Below are 10,261 nucleotides of genomic sequence, written 5' to 3'. Positions count from 1 at the left end.
AGCAGGAATTGAGTCAACCAAGTTGTCGTTCTTGAGGGATGACAGGGAAAAATTCGACTTGCAAGACCTGTTGAAGGCCTCAGCCGAGATATTGGGGAGCGGGTGTTTTGGGGCCTCCTATAAGGCAGCTCTCTCGACGGGCCCAGTTATGGTGGTTAAGAGATTCAAACAGATGAATAATGTAGGGAGGGAAGAATTTCAAGAGCACATGAGGAGGTTAGGAAGGTTAAGGCACAAGAATCTGCTTCCCCTTGTGGCTTATTACTACAGGAAGGAGGAAAAGCTTTTGGTCTGTGACTATGTTGAGAAAGGAAGCTTGGCTGTCCATCTCCACGGTATGATTTCTTCTGACACCACCTAATCTATGCATTTCTATACATAAATCCATCACCGAAGAGCATTCCAGTCATTGTTTTTGCTCAAGACTATCTCGGTGTGTCTCAGGTTATCAATCTTTAGGGCAATCGGGATTGGATTGGCCGACGAGATTGAAGATTATCAAAGGAGTGGCGAGGGGAATGTTATACCTCTGCAAGGAACTCCCTGGTCTAATGGCCCCCCATGGTCACCTTAAATCGTCCAACGTTCTTCTCAGTGAAAACTTTGAGCCTCTTCTCACGGATTATGGCCTAATCCCAGTGATCAACCAAGAGAGTGCACAAGAGCTCATGGTAGCATATAAATCCCCCGAGTATCAGCAACACAGCCGCATCACCAAGAAAACTGATGTATGGGGACTTGGAATATTCATCCTAGAGATCCTAACGGGTAAGTTCCCAGAGAATTTCTTGCACATGGGTAAAGGAAGTGAGGAAGATTTGGCGAGTTGGGTGAACACGGTTTTCAAAGGGGAATGGACTCCTGAGGTGTTCGATAAGGATATGGGCAAGACAGGACATTGTGAAACAGAGATTCTGAAACTCTTGAGGATTGGGATGAGCTGTTGTGAAATGGACGTGGAGAAGAGATTGGATATAAGAGAAGCCGTGGATAAGATTGAGGAGTTGAGAGATCGGGACGGGGATGATGATTTCTACTCTACATATGCGAGTGAAGCAGATGGGAAGTCATCCAGAGGAAAGTCAAACGAGTTCATCAATTTGTCATGAAAAGAGATGTTCTGAATGTATAAAAAAGAGTGTTATGGATGTGGATTTACCTCTGTAATTCCAAGCAGACGTGGACAGTGTTGGTGTGATGTTATGGCAAAAATGTATCTGCAAGAAAAATGTAGAGTAAGAGCAATTCTAATCTAAAACACAGAGAAAGCAAAGGGGGGGAAGGAACAAAAACAAAAGGAAAAGAAAACGTGTGTTTGTTAAGTCATTTGATTTTTGTACTGCATAGGAATATCGACTTGCATGCTTCATGTGTTCTTTTCAAAGTTCTAGCTGTTTTCCAGCTTCTCTACTCTACAAGGAAAAGAAACAAGATTATCAATAATGGTGCATGTGTTGCTCACACAGCTAACCTATAAAAGATATATAGTATTCACTCCAAAAGGCAAGGCAAGTAAACAAGACCTGTCATCATCTGAGAGTGTGAAGTTGGTATCACAGTCAATGATTCATGATGCCATCTTTCAACAGAAACAAAAAAAAGAATCTCATCTTTTTCAAGCAAACCAATGAGAAAAATCGATTTCTCTTACCTGATTTTGATTTCGGAATCCGAGCTATCTATGGAGCTGTAATGCATACTGTGGCCCCAAACTCATTCACCTGTGCATCAGATAGCTTGTGACCGATGAACGTAAACGACAAACAGAAGAGCGTGAACTTGTATAAACTCATTCCGGGTCAGCTAAATTTTCCATGAAGAACAACCATTAATGGTAAAATGTCAATCAAATTGCATACTAGTAACATCCACAACAATGAGACAGGTATTCCCTATCTAAATTCCCGAAGGTTTCATCCAATAAGCATGTATTAAAAAGAGAATATCTTTGCTCTCATGGGATAAGAGAATGTTGAGGGTCAAAGTCGGTATAACCAACATCGAAAAGACAGAGACCATCGGGTGGAGCCGGAGGAGCAGTCGCCCGTCTGCATGAAGCATCCATCAGTCTTAACAATGCATCATCTTCCGCACCAGCAGCAGCTTCCCGGATTGATGTGGCCACAAGAACACGAACCATCTGCATGTTACAGTAATAACATCATGAGTTAGGAGATCGGACAACATGAAAACAAGCTGATGAAAATGAGAGAGAAAGAGGAAGAACAGAGTGAGAAATTTTTTCTGTTATCCGTTACTCTGTTTAAATACAAATGAGCATATACAAGTGTTTATACACAAATACACGAGCGATACAAAATCTATCCATCAGTTATATGATCTAACAAAGTTTCTTAGGAGCCATGACTGAAGCAAAAATGTTTCCTTCATTAGTGCATGCAATGCAATGTGGTCCTTTACTATTCGTGAAGTAATGCATGTTCAAAATTTCACATATGACTATTAACATAATAGAATAAGGATTTTGCAAGTTCAATGTATTTCATGCTCAAGTTAGGTTTGAGAAAACACCAAGCAGTCATATACGTAAATACCTTGCGGAGAAACCGGTTAGCAACAAGCTCAACACACATCACCCTACTTCCTTCAGCATGTTCCTAATAAAAATCATTAAAAGATATCAATTCTATAGATTCAGGAGCACAAATTGATACTGAATCTGAAATTATTCGGATAGTGACCTGAAAAGAAAATTTAAGAGAGACTAAGAATCCCAGAGAAGCTTAATCTAGAAACCACAATGCAATGTATTATTGCATATACTCCTGTATCCAGATCTATATGTATAGGATGTGATATGGCAATGGCCAGAAAATTACAAAACACTTGGAAGAAACAGAAAAAGCTCCAAAAAAACCACAGCCATGGAATAACACACATGTAATTTCTACTAACTTGAACTCGATTTCAGAGAAAATAGAATACAAGTCCCCTAAATCCAGTATAGAACACATAGAGACAAGGGCAAAAAAAAATGATGACACCATGAGAGGGAAAAGAGAAGAACACTTACAGAACATGGAAATCTGACCTCAGCTGCTCGTGCATGGTACATGAAACACTCAGTTGGCGGACCTCTGAAACAAAACAACATGAACATGATAAGTCAAATAAAATGCCATTCAGATAACAAATTTATATCAAGCTGCAACCGTTTCAATAAAGAGGCTAAGAAGGATTATGGCCCATAACATCCAAGAAATAGACCTTTGGTTCTTCAAGTTGAGATTTTTAAGATGGTAGAATGAGCTAAGGTCCAGAGTTAAACTATGAAATAACAGATGCCTATGATCGTGACTAACTACAGATACATCCGGCAATTCTTACTCGTTTCTTGCAGCTTTTGTATCACGTGCAAACATTTTGTAGGATAGTAATTTTCCTTCAAGCTGCCGCAAAAGTTGATCAACCTTGTGTACACTGAAGTCTCTTGGCTTTTCTTTAGCTTCAAGCTCATTCTCCTCACTGGCTTCTTCAACTTTAATCTCACCATTATCCTCTCTGGTAATTACTCCAACATTTTCTTCGCTGATGAGTCCATTTCTTTGCTTGCTGTATCTCTTGTTAGAGACAAAGCTCTCCGGACCCTTATCACTCTCACACAATTGTTCAGTGCCTTTACCATCATCCAAGGGAAAAATATACAAGTAGCGCCTCCATTTTGCAGAGAAATTTGGGTGAAATGTTCGGGAGACCTGCAATACGAGGTAAATATCTCAGCTAAATGCAATAAACCAAAATTATTATCCCCTTTACTACGCACATGTACAATTATGTTTGGCTAGAAATGTATAACGGAAACCGGTATATACCTTACAGACAGACACGACCCTAAGTTTTCCCGGAGCCTCTTTGTTGATAGCATATTCAAGATCATTGGGGTTAACATCTTTTCTCCAGGTATCTGAACATGAGAAAGGAACTTAACAGCAAGTTCTACGATATTAAAATCAAATTCGTCCAGAAGTAAATGTTCTCTTTTTAGTTTTTATTTTTTAATTTAGGGGAAGAAAAGCTATCTTAAGACAGAGTCAAAGAGATGAGGAGGAGATTTTCACGTACTGAACGAACAAACTTGATTGAGAGCAGACACTCCTTTGTCGGTTCGTCCAGCCACAACTACATTGCCTTCTAATGGTTTACATTTGTCTTTGAGCAGCTGAGCTTTTCTCTCATCAAGAAATCCTCCGAGAGACTTCTCTACTACACTTTAACGACCACAAATCTTAAATGATCATCAGTTCGGAAAAAGATCAAGCACACGAAGCATCAAAACTCTTATGGCTTTTAGAGGCTGGAATACAATTGATAATAGTACTCAACCTCCCACTATTATTTGATCAATTCTCTGATAACTTCATTAAACGGAAAACTTATCTTTTATTTAAGAGATACAGTACTAGAATTTTAGGAAAAAACAACAAAAACCCAAGATACCCAAAATATCTGAAGACCAAGTAAATAAACCAGCTGTAACTATCAGCAAGAAATTCACACCACACATATTCGCAACTCAAAATTTTCTAATTGCTTTTCAGATGCTACAACTGTAACCAGGAAGGACTAAAAAAGAGAAGGAATATATGTCTACACATGCATGAAGGGCAAGCAATGGAAGAAACAGATATCCACGGTATTTCTTTCCCACAGGTCAAGTACACGAATCTAATCGAAATAATTAGCATAACGAGCATAAGAATTAAAGAAAAAGAAAGGACCAAGCCTTACCCCTGCACAGTGTGTAGACCGGGCTGTTTCTGCCATCCATCAAAGGAAGACCCACTATATGAAAGAACTATCTTGAATGTTACTCTTGCCCACCTCCCGCCTTTCTCTTTAATTCCAGTAGAATTCTCTAACTCATCTTCAGAATGACTCCTTTCAGCTTTACCTTCATCATGGTGAACAACAGATTTCTGAAAACAAACAAAAAAATGATTCTTGATTTAATAGTCTCAAGCTAAATAATAAAATATCATTGTCGGGCACAAATATACACCTCACCTCAGTTGAAGAAAGCTCTTCCGGAAGAAAAACAGTTCTTTCAAGAATTACTTTAGTTCAGTGAAGAAAAAAGAGAAGGTTCGGACTTTACAGCATAAACACCGCAATTAAGAGAAACTAACCTTTGTCCCAAACAACTCCGGGACCGAAACGCTTCCTTTCACCACATTTGAGTAAAAATCAAGAATATGCTGCCAAGGCCTATCATACATAAACCGGAAGCTCTCTCTGCCAAAAAAAAAACACCATGAAACAAAAGCAATTGAGTATCCAATAAACAAGAACCAGTTTTCAGCTTCAGGTTGCAACAACAGGAAGGATTTTAGTGTCCATTTTTTCACCGCTCAAATTTGATGTCTCTGTCTCAATAATTAAAAGGACGAAAAAAAATGAGAACCCTTGTCTCCATATCTTAAATCTTACATCGAAAGCTCTATTTCGTGAATCTCTATCATTACCCAGTTCAAGCAAACGGCGCCTGAAAATTGGAGCTTGATGGGCACGAGGGAATTTCAATATTTTTTTTTTCCAAATCACAATAATTTTGCATACCAAACACGTAAAAACAGAATCCATGGAGCTGTAATTACCTAGAAAGTAGAAACTCTAGCAAAAACCCAAATATTCTCAAAATTGAAAGATGGGCTATTCAAACATCACAAGAAACGTGTAATAGTCGCTTCAAGATGCTAACTTATGAGGTTTCTCCACAGGGAGAGAGAGCGAGAGAGAGAGAGAGACCTGGCGGTCCACCGTGCGTAGTTGCAGGAATCGGTGTGGTTGTAGTGAACGTAAACTCTGCTCCCCATTGCGTCTCTTATGCGACGGTGGCGAACGTGGACAGAGATCCGGCGGCGGCGGATCGAAATCAACGGCGACACCTCAATTTAGTTTTATGCTGGACCTACGTTTCATTCACATCGATGCAAAAATAAATCCCCGTCCGCGTTTGCGGCTGTGCGCGTTTGTCGTTTGCGTTTTATCGATATAAAAAATAAAACCTGATAAAATTGAAAAATTAAAATCAAGTCCGCCGCTTACCACGAATCACCCGTCCGGTTAAGCAATAAAAAAGCCGACCAAGACTGAACCCCAACTCTCAGCCAAATCGAAGCAAGTTCGAAGATCTCTGCAAAAATGGCGGACGAGGCAAACAGATCTGTGAGTATCGCTGTTCAATCTTTACTTTCCTAGAAAGTTTCTGGATTCTATTCGTTTTCCTGCATGTGCTCTCTTCGGTGGCCCAGAAATTTTCTGGGGGAGAATGAGAAATAGAAAAAAGTGCAACTTGTTTTTTTCTAGGGCTAGAAATTTTCTCAGACTCCAAACAGATGATGCGAAAAAACTAGCTTTTGTTTAGCGTATCTGAAGTACGAATTGTGCAGGCTTTTATGGAGATTCAAGGTCGAATGATTGAGCTTACCGGGAAACTAAAACAGGTATGATTTTCATGGTTCAGATAAATGTGTTTTTGTGGTTTTCCCTGCAATTGATCGCTTTTTTTGGATTATGATTTCGTAGAGAAGTGAACCTGGACAATTTTAGATGTATCACCGCTCTGTTAAGATGAACTATAATGTTGGTCTTCTTCCTCATCATTTGGAAACGAACTTGTAATGTTGGTAGTTTTTCGACCGAAATGTGTTGCACGGAGGTAAAAGCGGTTGCTTTGATGGAAACAAATGTTCCCATGTTGTTATTCAACTTTGTCCGAAATTGAATTTACTTCCATAGCTATAAAGCCTCTTCCTTTAGATTAGAAAGTATGATAATGAAAAATCAAGTTTCCAGTGCGAGATTGTTATAGCTGAGGTTTTCTCGGTGCATCGCTCATCACTTTCATACATGGTTTGATCGAATATGACTCAGCCTCTGGCATCTTAATGGGGTTACTTGTTAGATTTGTGCGTCTCAAAACAAGATCTTACTGGAGAGAACTCGGAGAAGGAAAATCGTAGAAAACATAGCCGCTCTTCAAACTCCTTTGAAGCTCGAGATGAGTCATGGCTTGTGTTTTAATTATGATCATGAAACTCATGTAGGTGTATGTATGGATTTCAGGTTCAGAATCAGGCACGTAACAAAGAGGGAGAAAAGAAACGTGCTTTCTTAACCTTGGAGGAGTTGCGTCCATTGCCGGAAGATACTAACACATACAAGTCAATAGGTATTGATTGGAACTGCCTTCCTGTGACAATTCGCTAGTACAAAGAACACAACTTTATTTAAGAAGGCAATTATTATTCATGTTAATGGCACTTGCTTTCCTACAAGTTAATACCGTAATAGGCACCAGCAGTGTCAAATCGTATTTCTGACTTGCATTTATATTTTATTTTGCAGGAAGAACGTGAGTACACATATAGTCCTCAATGAGGTTCTAGCTGTGTATCTGGACTCAAGAGATGTAAATTCTAGATTTTGATTGTTTGATCTCTCGTGTGTCTCATACGGTGGGCAGGTTTGTTCTGGAGCCCAAGTCAGTGCTAGAGAATGAACAAGAGCAAAAACTGAAAGATAGCGAGGCTGCAATTGCTTCACTGCAGGTTGGTCTTTTCTGATGTTATACACATCTATCCTCTCTTTCTCTCTCTCTCTCTCTCTAACTGGCGATAACCAGTGAAACTGAAACTGAATCTAGTTTTTAAGGATTTGCTCTTATAGACAAACTGGATGTAGGGCACTAATCAGATCACAAATAATCTTGACCGAGTTTGTAATTCTCTTTCTGATCTGCTGGTGATCATGGGTGAAAAGTGAAACTTATCATTGGAGGGTTTCCACTTATAAACAAGCTGAGTATTTGGCTCAAATTTAGATTACAATTAAACTTTGGCCAATTCTATGAACTTGTTGGTCTGCTTGTTATTGTTTGTGACCAACCTTCAAGCTCTTGACAGGGAAAATCTTTGGAATTGAAATCATGTTAGATGGTTACTACCAGTCTTTAGAATCCTGTTGGTTGACTTATTTACCTGTTGGTTATGTTGTTAAGACGTCAAAGGAATACTTGGAGAAACAGATCGCAGAGGTTGAGAGCAACTTAAGGGAGCTGTTGCAGCAAGATCCCGGCCTTGCACGACAAATAATGTCTATGACGATGTAACCTTCAGAGGCTCTCTAGACAACAGAGCTACCATGCTTGGACCGTACTCTGATTTTGTATTGCTTCTTGTGTTTCAGCTGAAAACATTTGCATGTGTTTAGTGTTTAGTCTTGGCAGTAACATTTTCTCCTTGTCTTGTTCTTGAAACCTTGAGTGGGAAAGCTTTTGAGAGGAGGGGACATATCCATGAGCCAGTTAGTTTTGGAATGTTGTTTTTCTTTTCCAGATTGAAAGATGAGATGATCCATTTTTGGGTTCCATTTCAGTTTGATCTTTGACAAAGAACATCACAAAGCAAAACGTTGAGATGGGTGTATCACTCACTCTCTTGCCTTCTTCCAAGAAGTTAGCTCAGAAGGGATTACTCCTTCATTACAAGATAACACAGCCATGGCCATCAATTTCCCTAACCAAGCATGGTACATTAACCCCCTTGAACCGAGCCCTCCAAATAACCAGAATTTGCAAGAACCACCACCACCAGCACCTACCAGATTGTCGACGCATCCCAAGATGGGAACCGATCCATTCTCGGTCAGAGGAGGCATTGCCCTCAATCCAGCCTTTGCTCCTGCAAATTCCCATTCCTTTATGCCCGGATAAACTGCAGTTGCCTTTGGAAGAAGCTCCTCGAGGGCTTTTGAAGCTTCCTCTGCTGGGACATCCGGTGAATAATCTCTTGATTGCCATTGCCATGTGGAACCCACGAGTAAACTACGAGGACCCTGAACTGCGAGCCATGCATCTGACAAAATCGACGGTCCATTCTCCGGGTAATTTCCCCTGATTGACAGAGAGAGTTCGAGACAAAGGAATAATCTGTCAACTAGACATGATAGTGGAGGTCCTAAGGAGTAAGGACATCAAAGTATCTTTAGAGTTATTACTTTTCTCTTGAAGTTTACACATCAAGGAAATCCATTTATTTAGATTATTGCTGAACTCAAAAGCCCTATAAATCTTTAAAAAGTAATAGAAAAACGAGAGAATCATAACCTTGAAGTCTCGGGTAGCTGCAGGTGGGCGATGACACCTCTGCATGTCCTCAAGGGAAGCTTTCCTGTGAGCTCCGGAAGATCGTTGACTTTGGAACCAAGACATATCACAACTCCATCATACTCTCCTACATCAAAACAAAGGGGAGGCTGTTCATTAACCCTTTTCTCTCTAACTAATTTAGCAAACTAAACCAGGATTAGATGCAGACAAAAACCTAAGGGCTAACAAGCAAAAGCATGGATAGGGTGTCCCCTTTCTTTGGAATGCTACCCTTTGCACAAACTGTGTTAATGCACTTAAAAGCTATGCAGAAAAAACGCATCCCAAACTATCTTAATAACATCCATTTACAACCCACCAAAAATACATTTCTCTCGTTTGATGGATATAGCCATAAAGTATATGGAAGTGTGCCAGGTTTCAAACCCCAATAAGGTAATTTCATCCATGAAAGGACATAAGTGCAAAGGGATGAGAAACTTGAAATGAAAAAGAAAGGCTTTCTTACCCTCAAGTTCAAGCACTTCAGATACAGATTTCTTGATCAATCTGAATCGCGTCCGTCCAAGTGATGCATTTGCAGAGTTCTGACACGCTTGGAAGAGTGCCTAAAGAATATAATTATCAAGGAAAAGCTGAAATATTGCTGTCGAAAACACACTCCATATAGATTGTCTTCATGGTTCCCCACCTGGAGATAGCGCTGAGGATTCACATTCATAGCTCCTGGCAAATAGAAGGCCAAGTTCAAAGGCAAGCATATGTCCGGGACAAGTTTTTGGGCACCGTCTTTGTCAACCGTCTCTACTCTACAAGTGGCAAGACATTTTCGAGCATTCTAATCAGAAATAAGACGCTGCATTACTACAGGCTCAATCGGTCACTTAGGGTTATAGGAGCCAAATAGACTTACATCATTCATTAAATCCAACGTCTTGGCATTTGTTGCTGGTCTCAAGATTCCTCTGCAGCAAGAGAATCCCCATCAAAACTAAATAACTAAGCGAGCCAAGTCAACTTTGATGCTATACCTTTTTCGAACTATAAACCTGCCAAAACTCTCCTCAAATTCTCCTGTTTCCATACATGGGTAGCCAGAAGCAGCTGTGGTCTCAGCAATATATATGAGCT

The 10,261-nt window shown here is 40.0% G+C and overlaps 4 protein-coding genes across 6 annotated transcripts in view; 2 read left to right on the top strand and 2 right to left on the bottom strand.

Annotated features, from left to right (window-relative positions):
* LOC104826577 (pollen receptor-like kinase 1) overlaps positions 1–1,443 on the top strand; it is a 3,216-nt gene extending 1,773 nt beyond the window's left edge. Inside the window, exons 3-4 of the mRNA XM_010559339.2 lie at positions 6–335; positions 445–1,443. Coding sequence (XP_010557641.1) covers positions 6–335; positions 445–1,109 — 995 coding nt within the window. The 3' untranslated portion in view covers positions 1,110–1,443. The remainder of the gene's footprint in view (positions 1–5; positions 336–444) is intronic.
* Positions 1,444–1,808: 365 nt separating this feature from the next.
* On the bottom strand, positions 1,809–6,084 carry LOC104826573 (tRNA pseudouridine synthase A). Of its 3 annotated transcripts, XM_010559335.2 has the most exons (10): positions 6,067–6,084; positions 5,767–5,929; positions 5,148–5,253; positions 4,750–4,937; positions 4,084–4,229; positions 3,834–3,925; positions 3,349–3,716; positions 3,035–3,098; positions 2,556–2,618; positions 1,809–2,140 (listed from the first exon to the last, which is right to left on the bottom strand). In XM_010559335.2, the coding sequence occupies exons 2-10, from the start codon at positions 5,832–5,834 to the stop codon at positions 1,955–1,957; spliced, it is 1,281 nt and encodes a 426-aa protein (XP_010557637.1). In that variant the 5' UTR covers positions 5,835–5,929; positions 6,067–6,084; the 3' UTR covers positions 1,809–1,954. The 3 variants fall into 3 exon arrangements, with proteins under 3 accessions (XP_010557637.1, XP_010557636.1, XP_010557638.1); XM_010559334.1 differs by lacking the exon at positions 6,067–6,084 and having other exon boundaries at positions 5,767–5,967; XM_010559336.1 differs by lacking the exons at positions 2,556–2,618; positions 6,067–6,084 and having other exon boundaries at positions 5,767–5,962.
* Positions 6,073–8,333, top strand: LOC104826574 (prefoldin subunit 1). Its single transcript, XM_010559337.1, has 6 exons — positions 6,073–6,186; positions 6,411–6,464; positions 7,087–7,192; positions 7,369–7,375; positions 7,487–7,571; positions 8,021–8,333. The coding sequence occupies exons 1-6, from the start codon at positions 6,163–6,165 to the stop codon at positions 8,129–8,131; spliced, it is 387 nt and encodes a 128-aa protein (XP_010557639.1). The 5' UTR covers positions 6,073–6,162; the 3' UTR covers positions 8,132–8,333.
* Positions 8,334–8,371: 38 nt separating this feature from the next.
* LOC104826576 overlaps positions 8,372–10,261 on the bottom strand; it is a 3,133-nt gene continuing 1,243 nt past the window's right edge. The window contains exons 5-10 of the mRNA XM_010559338.2: positions 10,162–10,261; positions 10,044–10,095; positions 9,822–9,968; positions 9,639–9,738; positions 9,128–9,254; positions 8,372–8,914 (exon numbers count right to left, since the gene is read on the bottom strand). The exon at positions 10,162–10,261 is cut by the window's right edge and continues 7 nt beyond it. Coding sequence (XP_010557640.1) covers positions 8,452–8,914; positions 9,128–9,254; positions 9,639–9,738; positions 9,822–9,968; positions 10,044–10,095; positions 10,162–10,261 — 989 coding nt within the window. The 3' untranslated portion in view covers positions 8,372–8,451. The remainder of the gene's footprint in view (positions 8,915–9,127; positions 9,255–9,638; positions 9,739–9,821; positions 9,969–10,043; positions 10,096–10,161) is intronic.

The sequence above is a fragment of the Tarenaya hassleriana genome, unplaced genomic scaffold (genome assembly GCF_000463585.1).
Source record: "Tarenaya hassleriana unplaced genomic scaffold, ASM46358v1 Cleome5, whole genome shotgun sequence".
Classification (NCBI taxonomy): domain Eukaryota; kingdom Viridiplantae; phylum Streptophyta; class Magnoliopsida; order Brassicales; family Cleomaceae; genus Tarenaya; species Tarenaya hassleriana.
Note: the sequence above shows the minus strand (reverse complement) of the source record. Positions and strands in the feature narration are given on the sequence as shown.